General features: G+C 42.5%; 1 protein-coding gene across 2 annotated transcripts in view; it reads right to left on the bottom strand.

The window, feature by feature from the left end:
* Positions 1-23,201, bottom strand: part of Klhl2 (kelch like family member 2) — a 106,378-nt gene that overhangs the window by 31,651 nt on the left and 51,526 nt on the right. For both annotated transcript variants that reach the window (XM_021169355.2, XM_021169354.2), the window contains exon 5: positions 6,782-6,944. In XM_021169355.2, the coding sequence (XP_021025014.1) occupies positions 6,782-6,944 (163 nt within the window). The remainder of the gene's footprint in view (positions 1-6,781; positions 6,945-23,201) is intronic.

Here is a 23,201-nt window from a genome sequence, read left to right on the forward strand (position 1 = left end):
CACACACACACACACACACACACACACACACACACACACACGGTGTCTTAGTTAGGGTTCCTATTGCTGTGATTAAGCACGCACATACACACAGTGTCTTAGTTAGGGTTCCTATTGCTGTGATTAAGCACACACGGTGTCTTAGTTAGGATTACTATTGCTGTGATTAAGCACACACACACACACACACACACGGTGTCTTAGTTAGGGTTACTATTGCTGTGATTAAGCACACACACACACACACACACACACGGTGTCTTAGTTAGGGTTACTATTGCTGTGATTAAGCACACACACACACACACACACACACACACACACACACACGGTGTCTTAGTTAGGATTACTATTGCTGTGATTAAGCACCATGACCAAATGCAACTTTGGAGAGAAAAGAGTGTAGTTTGTTTATACTTCTATTTCATAGTTCATCTAAGGCAGTCAGGTCAGGAACTCAAACAGCAAAAAACCTGGAGGCAGGAGCTAATTCAGAGGCCATGGAGGGGTGTTGCTTATTGGTTTGTTCAACATGGCTTGGTCGGCCAGCTTTCTAATAAAACCCAGGACCAGCAACCTAAAAATGGTACAATATACAATGGGCTGGGCTTCTCCAATCAGTTACTAAGAAAATGCCCTACAGGCTTACCTACAGCCTGATCTTATGGAGGCATTTTCTCAATCGAGGCTCCCTCCTCTTCAATGATATAAAAACTAGCCCTGACTTGCCTAAAGAATTCTCATTGTAGATCAGGCTGGCCTCAAACTCACAGAAATCTACCTGCCTCTTCTTCCAAAACACTGGGATTAAAGGTGTGCACTACCATACTCAGCCAAACATATTTTGCGAATATACTCAAGTGTGTGCTGATGCCTTCGGGGGCCGGAAGAGGCAGTGAGATACCTGGAGCTAGACACACAAGCAGTTGTGAGCTGAGCCACAGGGGTGCTAGGAATGGAACTCTGGTCCTTTGGATGGGCACAGCAAGCAATCTTAACTGCTGAGTGACTTCTCTGCCTTCAACCATTAATTCTTGGTATTCTATATTTCTGCCTCTCATAACAGCAAGATTACTTCTGTCTGCCGTATGCAACACAACGAGATTAATGCAACTCTTACGAACCTTGTCAAAAGTTCACAGAGAGCACTCCATTTTCCCAAATGTTCTTTCCTTAGTCTAAGGACTCCCAATTTTGGGGATCTCCTTGTACAATAATAGGTCGGAGGTCTTCATTGCTACAATGGCCATGTTAGGCCTCAATTACCAGACTTTCTTGGAACATGAAACTTGGATGTTACAATTGTTACAGTTTCTATCTAAACTTGTTCTTGAAAGCTCATGTGATAAAGTTTCTGCTTCTGAGGATGCTGTTGAGAGGAGAATAGACCATAACAGCACTAATGTCATAAGTGGATTATCTGTATTAGTGCAAAGTACCCTTAGGAAGCAGAGTTCAGCTGGAGGAAGGAGGTCACGGGGAGGGGTTGACTGTTTTGCCTACATGTATATCTGTGTACATGTATTCCTGGTGCCCAGGAAGACAGAAGAGAGAGGTAACGATGGGTGTAAACCACCATGTGCAATTCTGGAAATTAAATATGGGTTCTCTGGAAGGACCGTACTCAACACTGAGACGTCTCTCCAGCCCCCACAGGGTGTCATCTTGTCCCGAGGGCCTTTCTCTGTGACTCTCTGTCTAAAATAAAGAGAGCAGCTTTCCTCTCCCATGCCCTTCTGCCCCCATGTCCTACTCCACCACATATGTGCCTGGTGACAGTGGGCCTGAACCCTCTGCAGCTGAGCCCAAATGAAGCCTTCCTTTAAAGCTTCTCCAGGGTCTTGTCACAGCGATGAAGAACTGATCTAAAATGATGGCTATGATCAGATGGGCAGAACAGAATGCGGCACCTATTTATCACATCAGTAAATTACTGACTCTTACTGAACACACTATCAACTAAGGGCCAAACGTGACTGGATTAATGTGACTAACATAAGGTCAGTGTCTGTCACAAAGGGAAGACATTCTTCACATTTCTCTCTAGGGAAGAGGAAAAACTGGCAGCCACTGCATAATAACAATAACCGTGCACACTCAAGCAGCCCCCACAAACGCAGGACAGAAACCCAAAGGTCGTTTCAGGGTTTGAGCTCTTCTGCTCATACGCACAACCTTGCTTCATTCAAACCTTGCTTGTCTTAGAGCTGAAGAGATAGCTCAGTGGTTAAGAACACTTGCTGCCCTTCCAGGGGACCCAAGTTTGGTTCCCAGCACCCCTTTCAGGTGGTTCCCAACTGTCTATAATCTCAGCTCCTGTGGATCCAAAACCTCTGCGATCCTGGCCTCCGGAGGCACCTGCAACCATGTGTACACACCCACGTGCAGACATGTACCTGACCCTCCCCCCCAATCCCCTACCCACCCACTTCCATTTCTTGGCCCTGGCGTTCCCCTGTACTGAGGCATATAAAGTTTGCAAGACCAAGGGGCCTCTCTAATACATTACTTCTTAAAGTACTATGTTTTCTTAAAGCTCTGGGTTTTTTGTCATTGTTGCTCTGGTTTTTTGGCCCTCATTCGTAACTCTGTTACCAACATAAGCTATTACCCATCACTTCAGAGCCTTTCACTCACATGTTATCCAGTCACAACACAGCTTTACTGTGACATCAGCAGTTACTCTGCCAGGAGTAGTTTACCACTGGCCACTGAATAAAGCCTATGGGCATCTAATAATGAAGTTGCTTTTTTTTTCTTCTCTCTGAGCCAATAAGATAATAGCTATAGTGAACACTTTCCAACTATATAGATTACACCATTAGTATATAATACATTTTAGATATATATACTGCACTATACATTACACAACATGCATATGCAATCTTCTTTAGTGTATACATGTGGAAGAGCTTGCCCTTACTAAAGAAGACAAAATTTCCTCTTGTGTCTCTCCAGTCTCCCGGGTGAGCACTGGCTCGGGGGCTGAGGAGCAGCACTCCCAGACAACACTGCAAGGCCGAGGGTTCACCAACCCTGGAACGGCGGCAGCTGCAGCCCCAATCGTTCAGTGATACTTTCCATTTCAGTTCAGTTACAAGGAGAACCAAGTACCTCGCTCATCTTCAGAGTGGTGAGTCAGGTGGGGTACAGATGGGATGAGGACTCCAAGACTTTCTCCCCCTTGTTTTTGCGTGAAATCATGAAATTCAACTACCAGCATCGAAGGCTTTAAAAAGTCCGTATTTCAATTTATAATTAAAATCCAATTTCCAAAATATCTTTTTCACTAAAATTATTAAAATGCATCTAAGCCGAGAAGCTGCTTTTCCAGCTTCTTTGCATCTGTGGTTTGCTTTCAAAGGCAGCTTTAAGACAAAGGTCTAGTTGAGTTGGGAAATGTTTAAAATATACATATCACCTAAAACACGTGAAAAGACTGCCTCTAGCCAGCACAATCCTACTAAGTCAGTAGGTGAAGATCATGGTAAATTCTTCACTTAAACATTTTATTATTATGATTAATCCTCATCAGTTATATCAATTATTGGATTTTACCATGACCTCTTTTTAAAATATTTGATTGATTGATTGTATGGGGTGCTGAGAACACACATGGACACCAGAGGACAGCTTGGGGAAGTCAGTTCTCTATTTCTATCACGTGGGGCTTAGATTCCATCAGCCATGATGGTAAGTGCCCTTACCCACTGAGCCATCTCACCATTCTTTTCCTTGTTATTTGAGACAGGATCTTTTATGGAGTTAAGGCTGGCTTTGAACTCCCTATGTAGTTAAGGATAAACTATGATAACTATTTCAAAACAACCTGACTTTTCTATGTGTATACCTCTTTATAGAGTTTACATAAAAGGGGAGGAAAGGGTGGGCTGGAGAGATGGCTCAGCAGTTAAGAGCACTGTCTGCTCTTCCAGAGGTCCTGAGTTCAATTCCCAGCAACCACATGGTGGCTCACAACCATCTGTAATGGAATCTGATGCCCTTTTCTGGAGTGTCTGAAGAGTGCAGTGGTGTGCTCATATACATAAAATAATTAAATCTTAAAAAAGCAGGGGTGTGTGTGAGGAGAAAAGATTACAGGTGAAAGATTCTCTACAAATTGAGAGCTCTTCTGACTGGATTATAAGCACTGTTCTATTTTTTTTTTATTTTTATCTTTTCATAGTAAAAGATGTTTTAAAACATGTTGCCTATAAGCCTAAAATACTCAAGCAAATATAAACTTCAGAAGCAAACATAAAAGCCACATAATATTTGAGATGAGACTCTGAATTAAAACATAGCATGGTAAAAATGAAGAATCCATGCTTCTGGATGCTTTTACAGAAAATGTCATTTTTTTCTATTCAAAAATAAAAAATAAAAAAATCTATCCAATTGTGAAGGACTCTACCGAGTAAAGACATAGATGTTTCAGGTCTGAGAGAATTTTTTTTCAGGTTCTGTAGTATGACAAAAGAAATCTACGACTTTCAATAAGAGAAAAACGTAATAGAATCCCCGAGCCTCCTGAGAACTCAGCTAAGCAGTGTGCTGGTCTTCCCCCTTGGAGCAGGCCAGGCTGCTCTGATGTAGCGCAGGCCCTGTCTCCACTCTATTTTTTATCTCTTGCATCCATTTTGCTTTACTCCCCTACGCTCCCCTCCTCCACATTAAGAATCAACATTTATCAAGTGCAGTGTCAACAAGAAGCAACTCAGGGGAGACATGCTAAATAATAATTGCTTTATACACATTTAAAAAAAAAAAAAAAAACCCTGCCCCAGCAGTCCTAATGTAAATCACTTAAAACATACACACCACATCTAGCTAATGGAGACTGCATTTCTAAGGAGTATTTTCTATTTGGCTGGAGAACAACAGTACTTACGCGAGGAACACATTGGTGAATTCAAAGCAGTGCATTATGGAAAAGGTTTTCTGGCCATCGGTGGTCTGTTAGGGATCATCCTCTATTTACTTCTGCGTTAGTTTTAAAAGCTCATCCCCAAATCAGCTTCCTGGAACTCTGATTTTATAATGGGCAGTTAGGCCAGCAGGTGTCCCCATATGGCTTGATTCTATCAGCCCTACTTTGGAAAGTAGTGGTAGAGCAGGGTATGGTCGCTCTCAGCTGAAATCTTAGCACTCTGGGGTGGGGATCAGAAGCTCAAGAACAGTCTGGTCTGTACTAAAGTGAGGGATGCAGGTGGCGGCCGTGCCAGTAAAGCAGTGGTGACCAAGCACATGCACAAAAGTTATGCCTGCGACCTCAGTTGCTGTGTCATTTAAGCAGAAGCATCCTAAGCAGGACATCCCAGGTTGGAACTACATGAGCACAGGCATCCCTATCCAACTCGATGAAACTGCCTAAGTACAAGTGAAAATAACGGGGTGTGGCTTAGGGAGTCAACTTGTGTGACTAGCACAAGGTCTTGGGTTCAATTCCCAGTCCTGGGAGGAAGGGGGGGGGGCGCTGGAGAGATGGATCATCAGTGAGTAAGGAGCACTTGCTGTTCTTCCAGGACTCAGATTCAATTCCTGGCATACACGCTGCAGCTCACAACCCATTGTGACTCCAGTTCCAGGGCATCTGATGTATTCTGCTGGCCTTCACTGGCACTGCACACTGCACACGTGCGGTACATAGATGTATGTGCAGGCAAGACACCACACATCAAAACATAAAATCAATGAAAGGCACTTGTCACCTAGAAGTGGTGCCAAACACTTGTAAGCCCAGCACTCTGGAAGCTGGAGCAGGAGAATGGCTGCGGTTTGAGGGTAGACTCAGTCTCAAACAAAGAGGGAAGAGTGTGCTGAAGCTCTGGGGGCACCTCCTGTGGAGCAGAGTGAATTACCATTTCTGTAGGTACTGTGTTTCCAGAAACCTGGTCTAAAGCGCTATGGTGCTTCCTGATGATCACTTTAACATGCATTTCCAAATGTGTATAAACTCAAAGGAAGAACGCAAGCTCCCTCTGTAACCCTTAGCTCTGTCCAACAGCCTAACACCAGTCTCTCCTCTAGATGCAGATGGCTGGTGGGAGCAGACCACACTGCAGTCACGGGTATCCCTCTGCTGATAGTAAAGGCAGTCATGGCACCCACATCTGCAAACAGAGAGCCCATAATTGGGTCCCACCTTTCCAGTCTATCCCCACACATCAAGATCTCATTACTTTGAAGATTTTTAGGCCATAAAATTGTTTCCATGGATACAGTGGAAAAGGTATAAAACATCACAAAGGCAAAATAATTATACATGCGTACATTCTCTCAAACACCTATGCACTGCAAAGAATACTTAAGGATCCAATATTTATATAAAGAAACTATTTTATCATTCAGCCCCAATAACTTGTACTTTGTTTTATTTTTTGAAACTAGGTCTCAAGTATGCCAAGCTGGCCTTGAACTGTACATACAAGATGGCCTTAAACGTGTGATCCTCCCTCCCCAGCCTCTCAAGGGTTGGGGTTACAGATGTCCATCCCCAGTCCCAGTTTATGTGATAATAGAGAGTCAAACCCTAGCTTCCACACCTACTAAGCAAGCAAGCATTCTACCACACCCCTATAGCTGCATCTCAATTCAGAATTTTAAGACGATGTTTCATTTCAGTTTTGCAGTTCTATCATTCTGAAATCTTAAACATAATTGTAAAACACCCAGACCCAGAAGACCAACGTGACTTTCCACAGTCCACCATGGAGCCACAGAGATCTCAGGGGCTTGACTCCCCACAGTCTCAAAGCCCATCATGATCTGTTACACTTGCCTGCATACGTGTTGGCCTTATTCAGGAGGTCTGTGCATGCATGCATATCAGCAAAAGCCCGGATTCCTAAGCAGTTGACAGGGTGAAGCTGGGATTCTAAAAATTCACAGCATGTCTTCTTCACATCCTGTAACTGTAGCAGGCCAGCTGCTGGGAGGAGGACCTGCAACACACAAGTGAAACACTTAGGTATCGGTGGGCAGCTGCCCTTCCCTTTGTCACCTCTACACGCGCGCGCAGTAGGTCCAGCCACAGACGATAGCTCGAATCTACAGCCACATATTCCACACAAACAAATGAAATTAATTATTGCAAAAATGGTGACGAGTCTTCCATTCTCCATCATTTCCATAGAATCTCTCACAGGTCTCCCTGGTCACGTACGGACATCACACTGGATTCTCTTAATGGTTCATTGTATAACATAAAACGTTCGCTTGAATTTTTAAGCTTTTACTTGGTAGTGTGTGATATGGGTTAGGATCGCATGTGCCACAGCCATTGTATGTTGGTCACTTCTCTCGTCCACCTTTACATGGAATCCAGGGATAGAATTTCAGTAGTATGGCTTGCCAGGCAAGCATCTTTACATGGTCAGCCATCTCTCCAGCCCTCTTGCAATTTTTAAAACACAGATTATTACAACGCTAGGGGGTGCTATGGTTCGACAATAACAAGAACAAAAAAAGCTTTGTTCCCTTAGTGTACGGCATCACTGACTTCCAGGATTGGCAAAGGGATGGGCCCAAAGATACATAACACAAGGAAACTACATTTCGAGAAGGCTCAAAGTTCTACTGCTTGACTAATGTAACAACCTACTTTGCCTGGGAGACAGAGGAGGCGAGTGGATACGCACCAAACAATTTCAAATTCAGCATAAGTCTCAAGCTAAAAGCAGACAATTTCTCTAGAATGTACTATGTACGCTAAGAAGTAATACATAAAAGGTAACTGCCTGATAATGTTTAAATGTGTATTTGTGTTTAAGTAACTCCAAGCAATTTAACATTAGTAACAAGTTAAATATAAAGGTTGTAGTACAACCACCATCATTTCTGGACATCTCAAATAGGTCAAAAGTGCAAACATTTTTCTCTGCAAATGAATTAGGATGCTGCCATTTTAAACACCACATTTGAAAGTCAAAATAAGGAGAAAAAAATTATTTAAAAAGTCATGAAATTCCCGCTGTTCTTATGAAGGCCATCTCCCTGTCCCCCAAGTCAACTACTAGAATAAACATTTTTAGATGAGAGTACATTAGCATGAAAAACAACCTTCTAAATTCCTTGAGGGGCTTTGGAAAGACTGGGATGTAGCTCAGTGTAGAATGTATGGGGGAAAAAAAAACAGTATTACTTTAATATGCCTTACACTGCAGCCCAAGACAAAAACAACTTATATCTCTAGTGACTTTCCATGTCTAGGTAATAAGACGAATGTGGAGAAAAAGAACATGTTTCTTTGGGGGACGGGGATCACAAGTTACCCCGCTTTCCGACATGAAGCATGGAGTATCCCATTCCAGGATGCTGAGGCTGTGTGTGCATGCACATGTACACTGATTGAGGCTGTGTGCATATGCACGTGTACACAGATGCTATACACGAGCAGTAGCAACTATCAAAACTAAAGTCGAAGACATTTAGTCGTCCATTCTCCCTGACACACAGGAAGGACATCTAAAGATAACAGAAGAAAACCAGCATGTGAAGAGCACAGAGATGCATGAGGTGGTTACAGCCAAACCTTCTGCATAGCGTGCAAAGTGTACTTCGCTGCATTAAGAGAATGACTCTCCGTGGAAGGCTTTAATTGGTTGATCACGTTCACATTGAAAGGATTTTCTATGCTTGCTCTAATTGTGCTCTGAAGCAATGTAAAATACGTTCCAAGGCACATAACAACACAGCTATTTAATTTAGCAAACATACGTAGTTTAGGAAGTGGTCTTTGGTGTAATATTCATTCTTTGGAATTTATACAAATAAACTGTAATGATCACCCATCTAATCGGCTTTTCCCCAGCAATGACACGGTGTTTTTCTGTAGGTTCCACGGTACTGATAACACAGCAGACGAGAGGAAAAAGCGGCTGAGAAGAAAGAAACCAGCTTGCTCACACACCAGTGGGGGTACAGACCCGGGAAATGGATTCGAAGAACAGTTTGTTTATTTCAGCCAAAACTGCCAGGGCACATATCCTCTGACTCAGCAACTGAGTCCCCTGACTGGCTAACAAGTTCACAGGCTCCTCTGTAACAGAGGCCCACCTCAGTGTGAATATGGGCAAAAGTGGAAGTTGGAGGTGGACCTGAATCACAGGGGCACTGATTAAGTAACTAATAACTGTTACCATCCCTCAGTGGAACACCTTGCACAAAATAAACTATATATATCCAAGAAAGCAATGCAGGCTTTAAAAAAAATTAGAAGTGTGTGTGTGTGTGTGTGTGTGTGTGTGTGTGTGTGTGTGCATGTGCACAGTGGCCACAAGAGGGTACAAGTATTCTCCTGTTACTTTGGATCAGGGTCTCTTCCTAAATCTGAGGCTCTCACTTTCTTGGTTAATCTAGAAGCTATCAAGTCTGTACACACCTCTCTCTGCCACCGTCCTTCAGGTCAGGGTTACAGATGTTGGCTTGTTCTGTGAGTACTGGAATCTGTCCTCCCATATGCATGAATGCACAACAAACCTTTCACAACTGCTGAGCCCTCTCTCCAGACCCATTTATCTACTTTACTGGTTTTAATGTAATTCATTAAGAAGTACATTAGAAGATTAAAAAATTATTAAAATTATAAATGTGTAAGTCTACACAAGTGTTTAAAAGCAAAGGTAGAAAGGTTCTTTTGAGAATAGACTACCTAGATTTTTTTTATGGATTGAACAATGAGTTCATTGTTTTTATAGGCTTGAAAAACATATGTTGAACATGTGTGTCAACTGTATAAAATATTTATTGCTATTTTTATCTTACTAGTAAATCCTTACTTAGTTTTGTGATGTAACTTTACAATGACCAAACTGAAAGAACTCATAATTATGTAATTAATTATGCACAGCCTCAAAACAAACAAAAAAATATTATCCTAGCTTGTCAACATGACATCTAGTGACAACCAGTCACTCATGATATCAACAGTAAAAGTAGCTATGGCCACATCAAAACCTACTTTTGAATCAATTAAACAGCTGGTTAAAACAAAACAAAATAAAAGATATCAAACGAACCACACCCCATTACCATAGCCACTCAGTTCACAGAGACCCTGGGGCCATGTACCTTAGGTTCCAATCTGCCTCACAAAGAATTCAAACTCAAGAGGGGTTAAAGATGATGTCTAAGTCACATGGTCATGCCATGGGAAGCTGGAGATAGACTACAGTTTACAATTCCAAGACTCTCAATCCCATCTCTAGATGACTTCTAAATATCCCACACTATCCTTTCCATCACAGTGCTAAACACAACCACTCGATAAAATCATTCTCAGAGTAGCTTCCGTATTTAATGGAGTACCAGGACAGGCAGAGAGCTGGTGGCCAAGAACACCTAATTATCCTCATTATGTAGAAGTTAATCCAGAGCCTTGGAGAAGACATGTAAGACAAGCCTGACATGTGAATAGTATTAACCAAAATGGGGAAACTATTTCAGATAGCATAGACATTCTGTGTTCATGGCTCACTGTAAATCAGGAACTGGAGAGAAGGCTCAGTGGTTAAAAATGCTTGCTCTTCTAGATGACTGGAATTCAGCGGGTAGTCCACCATGGTTCCAGGGATCCAACACTTTTCTGGCCTCTGTGGACACTCATGTAGGCACGTGCACATGCCTTGTCCACACACATGCACACACACACATGAGTGCACAAAATCCTTAAAACTTAAAACAATGTTGTGGACCAATGTTGTGGCTCAATGATTTACTGAATTAAAAAACTGGATACAGAGGGCCTAGGAAGTGGGATTGGATCTACGAGTTAGTTAGGCACAATATAGGAAATATGGTCAAGATACACTGTATGAACTTCTCAAAGAATCAATAAGCTATTATATTAAAAATGTAAACTAATAGGAGTACATCTAAAGGTTACTTCTATTTATTTGAATTATATAAGCACTCTTAGATAAGTCCATTTAAGCAAGATTAAGCCATGGTAAAGAAAGAAATTTAAAAATTTATTAGGATTCATAATGCTGAACATGGCAGAATCCTGAAATGGCATGTATTTTGGAAAAGGCTAACTTCTGAGACAAAATTTCCTGTCTCATGTTTTCAATATTCATGTGATTTTACATGTCAATAAAAGGGCACATGGGCTGTCATAACTCTGGGGCTTATCTTCTTCTGTGTCAGGAAAAGGAAGGAAGCACCCAGAAGTGAAAAAGGAGGTTTCTTTCCTTATCGTTGATGCAGGATCTCACTACACCATAGCAACCCCAAACTTGTCTTCCTTATGTCCCTAGAGGTAAGATCCCAAGTGTGTGGCACCTTCAATACCTAAGAAGTAATCTCAGATAAAAATATCTAGTCATGGCCAGGCACGGTTCAGATACCTCTAATCCCAACACTGGGTAACTGGTAGAGGTAACTGGCAGATCTCTGATTTCCAGGCCAGCCAGAGCTACACTGTGAGACACTATCTCCAAGAAAATGCACAAAACTTACTAAAAGATCCAACAAATAGATCAATGTTTCTAAAATTTGTTCTTAACCTTCTCAGCCTTCCTAATACTGTGGCCCTTTAATACAGTCCCTCATGTTATGCTGACCCCCAACCATAAAATTATTTTGTTGCTACTTCATAACTATAACTTTGCTACTATTATAAATCATAATTAAGTATCTGATAAGCACAAGAGCTGATATTTGACCCTCAAAGAGGTCGTGATCCACAGGTTGAGAACCACTGTCCTAGAATTAAGATGCAGTGGAACAATGGTTTGGTTTTTGTTGTTGTTGTTTCGGTTTGGTTTGGTTTGGTTTGGTTTGGTTTAGTTTGGTTGAGGAGGGAGAAGTGGGCTTAAATGGAAAACCTCACCCATGCTAGGAAATGCTCTACTGAGCCAGATGGCCAGCCCGTCGTACCTCATACGAAAGTGGAATTACAATGATACAATAACCTCCCAGACATCTCTCGGTTATCTAACAGAAATTTTCCATTTACTCCTACTTTGGTGGTATTAGCCCTGAGACTGAGAAAAATAACCTGAAAGCATCCTAAGATCCTTGGTATACTCTGCAACATCAAAGAGAGCAACTGTGACTTCCCACAGATCTGAGTGACAGGACAGAGAGAGTGACTACATCTCATGCGGTGTATCCAGAGGAAGGCCATGCTCTCCAAGCAGAGACATCCCTCTTGGGTGTGTGGAATGAGCAAAGACCGGCCCTTCCTACAGCTTCTCCTTCTGCTCCGTTCTGTCAGTACTGAGTCCCTGAATCCCTCCACTTGAGCCCTGGCACTGTCACCGCCAGCTCAGTCCTTCACAGTTACAAAGAGCATTTATACAACACGAACCAAATTATTCTTATGCATTGGTCCCTGTGTTGGCTGTCTATCTCCCTAAGGAGTGTAAATTCTATGGTGGTAAGATCAAATCAGGTTTATCCATGCTGGACTCTCAGGTCCTAGATGAATGAATACCCAGGTAGCCCAGAAGTCAATCTACCAGAATGGAAATCAATTTGTCACTGTGTTTTAAAACAGATACAATTTGGAATGCTTCTTAAACAGAACTACACTCACTACTTGGGGAAATAACATATTTGCATGTGACATTTCTTTGGTCCTATTTCAAAATCCTTTCAGCCTGACCTCTTATTTCAGCCACCACCATAATGACTAGCTCTAGAACTCATTGACTGCCTTCATGAAGATACCACAGAGCACCCTACCACGAGCCTCTGCCACACTCCTACCCAACATACCAGAATAAACTAATTCCTAAGCAGAATATACAATATGGTATCCTGGGTTTGGTTTTTTTTTTTTTTTTTAACTTATTTTTTGAGACAGGGTTTTACTGTGTAGTCCTGGTTGCCTGGAGCTCACGATTTAGATAATGTTGGTCTTGAACTAACAGCCATTGATCTCATATTGGCTTAACTGCCTGAGTGAGCCAATAGGCCTGGAATTTTGTTCTTTTTAATTATGTGTATGTGCATGCTTATGTGTGGGTATACAGGGTATGCAAGTGTAACTGCATGTGTGTGGAGACCAGAAGAGGGTGTTAGCCACATTACACCAGTACTGGGAATTGAACTTGTGTCCTCTGGAAAAGCAGCAAATGCTTAGCCACAGAGCTATTTCTTTCTTTTTTTTTTTTTTTTTTTTGGTTTTTCGAGACAGGGTTTCTCTGTGTAGCCCTGGTTGTCCTGGAACTCACTTTGTAGACCAGGCTGGCCTCGAACTCAGAAATCCGCCTGCCTCTGCCTCCCGAGTGCTGGGATTAAAGGCATGCGCCACCACGCCCGGCACAGAGCTATTTCTTTAGGTCCTGCCTTTTCCCTCTGTGTGTGTGTGTGTGTGTGTGTGTGTGTGTGTGTGTAAACACAAAGATGGTCAAGAAGGAATTACCACAACTATTTTTGAAGACTATCCCCAGTTAGTGGCAGTATAAAAGTTTTCTATTTATTTGTAAAGCTTTCTTCCTGTTCTAATAGCTATGCATTTGAATAGTCATGTATTACTTTTTAAAAAGGCAGAGAAGTAAGTGAAAGAACGCCCTTTCTCTACCTTGAGAACACTAGCCAACAAGCAGTGAGTACGGAGAGCCCCAATGAAGTGCACCCCCCCCCCAACTTTGGCCACACCCTCATCAGACTGCCCTCTTTGGCCTTCCACCATAGGGCAGTGTCTTAGTTAGCATTTCTATTTTTGTAAAGGGATACCAGGACCACTGCAACTCTTGTAAAAGAAAACATTTAACTGGGATGGGCTTACAGTTTCAGAGGCTTAGCCAATTATCATGGTGAGAAACATGGCAGCATGCTGGCAGACAAGGTGCTGGAGAAGGAGCTGAGAGTTCTATGTAGGGATAGGCAGGCATCAGGAAGGCTTGAGTCCACCATTGAGTCACACACCTCCTCCAACAAAGCTCCACCTTCCCCAAGGCCACGACTCCTAATGGGCTTGTGGGAGGCTTTTTTACTCAGATCACCACTTGCGTTCTGTAGAGGATCCTCTTTCTCTCTGGTGCTCTTGCAATCAGCAGCATGTTTGGAGAAAGATGAAGTAGAAGACCATGGTAGCTAATTAAATAAGCCTAACTTAAAATGCTATCATTTGAGAAATAACTTTTTTTCACTTAGATATGATAATTTCAAACGCAGCAAGACAAATTAAAGGCTATGGTTGCCTATATACTTCAGGAGTAACATACCATAATGAATAAAGAACGAGGGGGGCAGGGGAGCACTGATTAGCAAAGACAAGTAGAAGGCTAGACAAGGAAGCCCAAGCAAACAATGAGCATCCCTCTGCCACTTTCCCCAGCTGCACACTTTAAAGTAAGATGCTTTCAGACCAGCTCACACTGACAAGCCAAATTTCACGCGCAATGCTTTGCTCATACAAGCACACTTCTGGCTGACTATTGGACTCTGTAGTGCATTTTCAGCTAGGGCATTCACTCCATGGGGGAAATCATTTAAATAGTATGTCTTTTAGATCCTTAGCCAACTTAACTAAACTAGCCAACAAGATCCTTGGCAGTCTGTTTATGAAGAAGAAACTACAAAAGGTTCTGGGTACCTTTTATATAGTATCTATATACCATACATATATAGTATATTTATATAGTAAGTATATAATAGATAGAGTCTTAGATATAGCTATAGATATAGTCCAATGCCTAAGAAACCATGAACGTGAAATTGACAGCTCAGCTCAGCCACTGTAAACTCACAAATGTACTACCAAAGTATAGGCTTTATATTAATATTCCAACACTTTTAAGTTTATCTCAGAAACAATGACCTGAAAGCAAACAAGGAAATAGCTGCCCAAGGGCATGCACAGAGAGATGACATTATCACCACACATGAAGATGTTGTAAGACTCTCATTGAGGGGATTTAGAAAAATAATAACTCAGTGGATAAAGAACTTTCTGTAATTTTCATGAGGACTTGAGTTTAATTCCCAAGAGCCCACAATTTAAAAGACAAACAAACCAAAACCAAGAGCAGTGTCTTAGTTAGGGTTTTACTGCTGTGAACAGACACCATGACCAAGGCAAGTCTTAATAAGACAACATTTAATTGGGGCTGCCTTACAGATTCAGAGGTTCAGTCCATTATCATCAAGGTAGGAGCATGGCAGTATCCAGGCAGGCATGGTGCAGGTAGAGCTGAGAGTTCTACGTCTTCATCCAAAGGCTGCTAGTGGAAGACTGACTTCCAGGCAACTAGGGTGAGGATCTTATGCCCACACCCACAGTGACACACCCATTCCAACCAGGTCACACCTATTCCAACAAGGCCACACCTCTAGATGGTGGCACTCCCTGGTCCAAGAATATACAAACCATCACAAGCAGCTACATGCACCTCTCATCTCAGCCCTGGGGAGGCAGGGACAGGAATCTCCTAGAGTTTGTTGACTAGTTTAGTTGAGTTGGTGAGCTCAAGGGTCAGTGAAAGACTGTCTCAAATAAACAACTAGATAAATAAATAAGAAGAAAAATGACACTCAACATGTTGAGTTTTGATTTCTATATAGGTGCTCATAGATTTGCATACATGGACACACACACACACACACACACACACACACACACAAAAGACCTCATTGCAAAATAAAAATCAGCACTTTTCAGCAGCACCCAGCTCCCAGACTCTAAGTAATACTCAGAGGGGCTATTTCTCAACTCGCTGCTCATTTACAGACTCAGGATGGTTCTAAGCAGCAGCACCACTGAGTAGCACCACCACCTGGCAGCGGAGACTTCAGTGGATACAGGGAAGAAACAGGAAGCCTGTCCTTCCTCTCTTGGGGGATGCAGGACTACACCCACCTTGCAGTTTACAAACAGGAAACGTTTGTCTATGGCACCCTGCCAGCATCTTAGTCACACTTCTTCCTCTCAAAACTGCAGCCTGGCAACCAGAAAGCAGCCCTCTGCTCTAAGCACCCACCCATAACTTGCCACCCCTAAACACACCTATCTTGATTCCCTCCATCCAATACACCCTTACCCAAGCTCCATCACTTGAGATATTTACCAGTAGCAGAGCCCAAAACTCTTTTTCAACTAGTTCACATCACAGCTAATCTTACAAACACCTCCAGACCAAGTTTTTCCAGAGACAAAGTTTTAAGAGAGACAGACTCTTTAACAGAATATGCCAGTGGCTGATGGACTTCCCAGTGGTATAATCAGGAACTGGGAAGAAAACCTGAGTGGCAGAGTAGTCATCAGGCCGTCTGAAAGCCCCTCCCCACCCCAAGTATCCTTTTTATAGCTGCTATTTCCATCTTTTGTAACCTAAGACTTCCCTGATAGTGGCCCAAGCACACAATGCAGACAACAACTACCTTGCTTGCAGCACTGCTGAAGACATATCCACCACTTTACACAGAGCCTGGCCCTTGATCACTAGCACTGCCTCTAATCCAAGGTTTTTCTGTTTCCTGGAACAGGGAATTCAATCTCATGACAAAGAAGCACTAGGATCCGTTCTCTTCATTCACAAGATGAGATTGTTTCATGCCATTTAGACTTTCTTTTCTGGCCAAATATTCTTAAAACGAAACCCATCATTACCCATAATTAATTTATGTTAGTAGCAAGCCCCCTCCCATCACAACCTCTAACCAGGCTCCTTCTCCTGTCCCACCTTCTCACACTCTGCAGGTTCTGCCCAAGGGTCATAGCGGGGGAATGAGAGATGCTTCAGTTCAGGCTTCTTCCATTTCATGTGCTCAGGATGACCTGGTGGCTTAACTTCTAGTCACTCTCAAGAACTCTGAGCATTTATTCATTTAATAATGACTTATCATTCATTTAACAAATTCGTAATGGATACCCACCTCTGTACTAATTTGTAATCTAGATTCTAGAGATACAGAAATGAAACGAAGAGACAAAACCGCCAGCCACCCTGGAGTTCCAATGCTAACATGGATTGCGTTATTTTATTGTCTTCCATCGATCCAGTGGGGACACGCACAGCTCTCCATTCACCCCAGTACTACTGCCTGCCAAGAGGTCTTCAAACCCCAAACTCCACAGCCATGGACAGACTGAGGCTGGGAGTGAGGAGGTGTAGATATTAACACCAGATTGTCACACTGTTCCTAAAAGCTTCAGGAACGTGAGCTGAGAAGAATACAGAATGGACGCCATGCCACAGTTTACCCAGAGCACTTTGGCCTTGAATCTAGAGTAATTCCACAGCAGCTACGTGGTCCTGGAAAACCTGAGTCCTCCTGTGCCACAATTTTCTCATTTGTAAAATAGTCCACTGTCCAGAACATTGTAAAAACTCACTCAATGCAGTCTGTTCTTGATCAAGCGGCTGAGATATGGAATCCAGGCAGCCTCTTGCTGTAAAACAAGTCTTTTATCCTATTATCCCTTCTGGAAATTGCTGTACTTTTGTCTCATTGACATTAGTGCTGCCTCCATACGTTCTCACTACAAAGGAGAAAATGTAAACATTGATAATCCTAGCGCTCAGGAGCTGAAACAGGAGGATCACATGTTTGAGATCGGCCTGAGTAACAACAGTCTTACCTGGAAACAAATATTGAAAAAGCCTCTAAAGCTCCATGTGCCTTGCTTTGGTTTGTTTGTTTATATTGCTTTTGTTTTTGAGACAGGGTCATGCTGTCTGCCCACACTGAGCCTCTGAGCCTCTGCCTCTGCCTCTGGCCTCTGCTTCCAGCACACTAGGAACACAGCTGTGTGCCCCCACAATCAAATCTGCCTTCTGTGTCTGCATTAGATTCTTCAAAAGTCTTCCTTTCTGTATATTTAGAATCTCTCAAATGACTAAAAACTAGATTACCACTAAGTTCCTATCCACCTTTCCAAGAGTAGGGCTTTAAAAGTAGCTGTTCGTAAAGGCTTGGAGTTTGATCCCCAGCACCACATAAAACTGGGTGAGGTGGTGCACATCCCTTAGGGAGAAGGAGCAGGAGGGTGAGAGGTTAAAGGCTATCTTAAACTACATGGCGAGTCCAAAGCCAGCCTGCCACCAATTCACCAACAACATGAGACTGGTTCAATGAGACTGGCAAACTCAAGAACCAATTCAGTGTCTAAGATGGGAAGTAGAAAGCAGTATGTACCCTCAGGAGACCTCAAAAGTTGCCTTTAAAACATTAAAATCTTAAAAGGCATGTTCAAGTTGCTCAAAGGGCACTAGTAAGATGTGTCCTCAGATGAAGAACTAAGGATGCCCTTACTCTCAAAGGTGGAGCACCAGCACCTTTAGAACTGTGGGTAACAACTGCCAAATTAAATGCCAAATATAATTGTCAGAATAATTTATCTCCATGGCCTCGCTCTGTAGCAATCATTCTCTACACCGGGGGAAGTAATTCAGAGAGTTCCTTGGGAGCACTGATTGCTTTATTACATTTGTCCTTTTCTCTTCCTGATCTTCCTTCTCTTTCCCTTCTCCTTGACCTTTCTCCTACACCTGCATTCTCTTCCTTCTCCCTTTCCCCCTCCCCCTCTTCCTCCCTCTCCTCCTCCTCTTCCTCCCCATCTTCCTCCTCCTCCTTTTTCTTTCTTTTTGGAACGCCTTCTACTCAGGGATCTGCCCAGCCCACTGAGTGCTGGTGCAAACCTGCAACACCATGCCTGGCTTCATCTCCTTTCTAAATCACACAGTTTTTTTCTAACAGGAATCTTGTAAGTTTTAGAGAGGGCTAATCTTTCTTGTTGTTTTATATCCTTAGAAACAATACTAACTCAAAACGGGTACACAGATACACACATACAATATAATCTTAACCCTTGAAGAACTATTTTCAGGGCTGGTAAAGTTCTTACCTGGTAAGCATCAGGGCTGAGTTCATCCCCCAGAACTCACATCAAAATGCCAAAGCCAGGAATGGCGGTGCACGCTTTGTTTGTTTGTTTGTTTGTTTGTTTGTTTGTTTGTTTTTCAAGACAGGGTTTCTCTGTGTAGCCCTGGCTGTCCTGGAACTCACTCTGTAGACCAGGCTGGTCTCCAACTCAGAAATCTGCCTGCCTTTGCCTCCCAAGTGCCGGGATTAAAGGTGTGTGCCACCACTGCCTGGCATGCTTTTAAGGCCTGCACTCAGGAGGCAGAGACAGGTGGATCTCTGGTCAGCCTGATCTACATAGTAAGTTCCAGGACAATCAGGACTACATAGAGAGATCCTGTCTTAAAAGAGCAAAACAAACAGAAAAAGAATGCCAGGCTCAGCACACTCTCATCATCCCAGAGCGGATGGGAAGGCTGAGACAGGAGGATGCCTGGGACTCAACAGCCAGCTCTCCTGGCCTGTCTATTCTAACTGATTAGCTCCAGGCCAATGAGACAATTTGTCTCACAGAGGAGACAGATGGTGTTCCTAAGGCTGACATGAGGTAGTCTGTTGGCCTCCACGGATTCATGCTCCAGAGCTTCCACACTGACTGTCTCTCCGTCTCTGTCTCTCTCTGTCTCTCTGTCTGTCTGTCTCTCTCTCTCTCTCACACACACACACACACTTTTTTTTAAAGGAAGAGAAATAGCTACTTGACAGCTGCATGTTGTTTTTCATAAGAAATTACGTCTGTCCCCCAAACCCTCTCTACATTAAATATTCAGACAACCTCCTCCCAGCTTTGTATCTCAAAGCTAATGTGAGGCATAAAATCAAANGCTTTGTATCTCAAAGCTAATGTGAGGCATAAAAAAAAAAAAAAAAAAAAAAAAAAAAAAAAAAACAGAAAGAAAGATACATAGCAAAGCACCTAAGGGGAAAAAATCAAATAAGACTGTACTTTATAGGAAATTAAATCCACCCATCTTACTGAAAGCTTGGCTGACCCGAACACGGGATTAACCGCAGGCATTTGTTAAGCTCAGCGTGGCCCATCATAGCTCTTTAGGTCTTTTTATAACACCCCAAACTGTTAACATGTGTGCTTATCAGCACACCATATCATAGTAGAAACACATAAAGGTTCATTTAGCAAGAAAGAAGAAACAGATTGTGGAAACACCACCTAAATGAAGCTCACAAACTCTCCAGTGTGGGTTAGAAGGCACCCCCACACACACCCTCCACACCCCGCCACACCCCTCCACCCCCATCAACCACATCCTAGAGGCTTCTGCTTACACAAAGTTCAAAGCAGCTAAAACTATTCTCACAGAAATCATATCTGTGGACTGGGATCGGGTGGGACCTTTATTGGAAAGATGCCCGAGGTTCTGCATGTTCAATGTCATCATGGGTCATAAGTATCTGTACTTATTAAAACTCTGCAAACTACAGCGCTAAACTCTGAATCATGCCTCACTAAGGGAAGGACCATTAGCCCTTAAAATCCACACTAAGATATGAGGAGGTCGCTCAGTGGTATAGCTGCATACAGTAGGCCCCTCATCACCATCAAAAAACAAAACAGAAAGGACACACTGGAGATTAGCCAGAAGTTAATAGGTGGCATTCATAAGCTATACTATCTGATTTATTTTTAATGGAAAATAGTGACCCTGTCTGGTAGAATCCAAAATATAAAAATAAATCAAAACAAAAACATCAAATGTAGTTATGTAACAAAAATTTCACCCTAGTATTCACAAACGTCATTTAAAACACTAATTGGGGTTGGAAAGATGACTCACTTGGTAAAATGCTTACTATGCAAACATGAAGAGCTGAATTCAGATCCACAGCATCCACAATAATGAGCTGGGTATAACCGATGATCTAAGCATTGGGAAGTAGAGGCAGAAAGATCTTAGGGGTTAGCCAGGCAGTCTGGCCAATTGGTGAACACCAGGTTCAATAAGAAACCCTATTCTATAAAAAGCCATAAAGCAAGACCTCACTGTCAACCTTTGACCTCTACACACACCACATGCACATATACTATACACGCACACACACACACACCATACACACACACCCCACACACACACACACACCACCCTCCCCACACACACACCACATACACATCCCCCCCACCCCAGACCACTAACATCATAAATACAGGTTTTCACAATCCAGATTCCAGAATCAAACAGATAAGATTATCTAAAGCATAGGAATTCTCTTGACCTCCCAATGGGTCTAAGACATCAAGATCTGAAAGGTCAGACTAATTTTAAAATGTGTACAGCAATAATGCCAGGCTTTACAAAAATTTGTTCAATCTCAAACTCAATATGCCAGTTCCACCAAGCCTGTTTGGAGAGACAAACTGTGGGTAAAGGCACCTACATTAGTACAAATGTGGCTATACACAGGCTCCACACCTAGACAACAAAAAGCCAGTATCAAAGACCATGAAAGGCTCTGTCTGCTGAGGCTTTTTACTGCTATATTTTCATTATTGTTCAAATGATTATAAGGTTGTTATCATTTTTGCAATTTTGTTATATTGTTTCAATGTCTTTCTTAGTCAGGGTAAAGCCACTTTTGTCCCCTGAGAGAAATGTCTTCTATGTACCACATGAAGCTATTGAAAACATTAGTCTCACAATGATTCAGCCACGTGGACATCTTGAAAGATTGTGTGCTTTAAAGATACAAAGCCACAAGAAAGTTAATTCACAATACCTATCTGGGTCCCAAACACCTAGCATACAGCAAGGCTTAAACCCACTGAGTTCTCTAAGATGTTATTACGCTAAAGCTGCAAGTTCCTCCTACTAGCCCATGACAACAGCCTTTCCAGACCAAACCCAACTTCCCGGGAATGACAGGAAAAAGCATGCTCTAGCTGCACAAACATTCAACCCACATCAAACTTCCTCAGAGTAAGACACAACATCAGAACAAATTAATTATAAATCATTTAAGCTTTTCTGCCTTTGGAGAATACTAAAAGCACATGTGCGCCATCTTGATACAATGGATTACTGAGTACTGGAATGGCAGGTAAGCCATATCAATGACGCACCCTCATTGCAGAGCAGCTGGAACAGCTGAGTGCCGGCAAGCATTAGCTCTGAGGGTTTCTTCCAAGGGATTTTTATGTACGATTTTTTTTTCTTTCAAGTGTTCAATTATGCTTTCTAGGCACATCATCCAACAAGGGATGTATTTTCTGTCACACAGTAAAACAGAACCTAAGGGGAAGACAATAGCCCTCCACACGCTGTGCTGGGAGAAATACTACTTTTTCTCCAGTCATTATGTGCCAAATCAAAGGAATAGGTTGTTATAAATCAAATATACATCCTGGTACAGCAACCACTCAGAGTTTTATCTCAACACTAAGCCAAACTCAAAAACACTGACTGTTTGGAAATACCTCTACAGCAAATTAACAACGAGGACAACAATAAATAAAACAAAAACAATAACTTATTCAGAATAGAAGATGTCAGAAAGGCCATTTTCCACCCGGTGACACAGGCGATGGCAGTGAGCTCCTCATCTTCCTCCGTCTTGTCTTTTATTGATGGCCTTTATTGATTTACTTCTGCTCAACAGTCATGGAGCTTTTTTAATATTTTCGCAAGCTTTAACTAATGCGTTTCACAGTATTGCCGTGATGTGGCAAGACATTACTGGCTTCACTTAATGGCTGAGGAGACAGAAAGGTTAATGCCCTACTCAAATCTATTCTCGAAGCTAATGGTAATTCAGGACTTACGCTGTAAATGATCATATGATAATTAGCCAGGGTCCATTGGCTGATGGAGTTTTCTCGCAGAGAGCCACTCTAAGGGCTTATTATTATTTTCAGAGTTGCTCAACTGTCATTTAAACACACAGCATTATACTCCCTATGAGGCCACTGAGGCCACTAAACAAAACTGCTCAGTAGATGCTCATGTTCACCTAGAACTGAATTTCCACTCCAGTGGTACTTGAGCAACTTCTAAACTTAACCCTACTGTGGAGGAAGGAAGGTCACCCTATTGAGATGACCAAAGGGTCCTGGTAGGGGAGCAGAACTGGAAGGGGACTTTTCAGTAAGCACAAAACATAACCAAGAGTTTGGAGACATGGTTCAATCCTAAGTGCTTGCCTAATATGCTCCCGAGGCTGAGGACTCAATCCCCAGCATAAGTAAGGGGGAGGCCAGCCCATAATCAAGTTTATGGTGTTTTTAATAGTTTAAATCTCCACATTCTTAAATCTCCACAAGGAATATCAGAAAAAACTCAAAACTCCAGGGCCCCCTAGTTGAAAATCACTACCTTAGTGATCCACCATAGCTGGTAGAGTTAGCAATCTATATCCACAAATCCCACATGCAC

This window comes from Mus caroli, chromosome 8, assembly GCF_900094665.2.
Source record: "Mus caroli chromosome 8, CAROLI_EIJ_v1.1, whole genome shotgun sequence".
Lineage (NCBI taxonomy): Eukaryota > Metazoa > Chordata > Mammalia > Rodentia > Muridae > Mus > Mus caroli.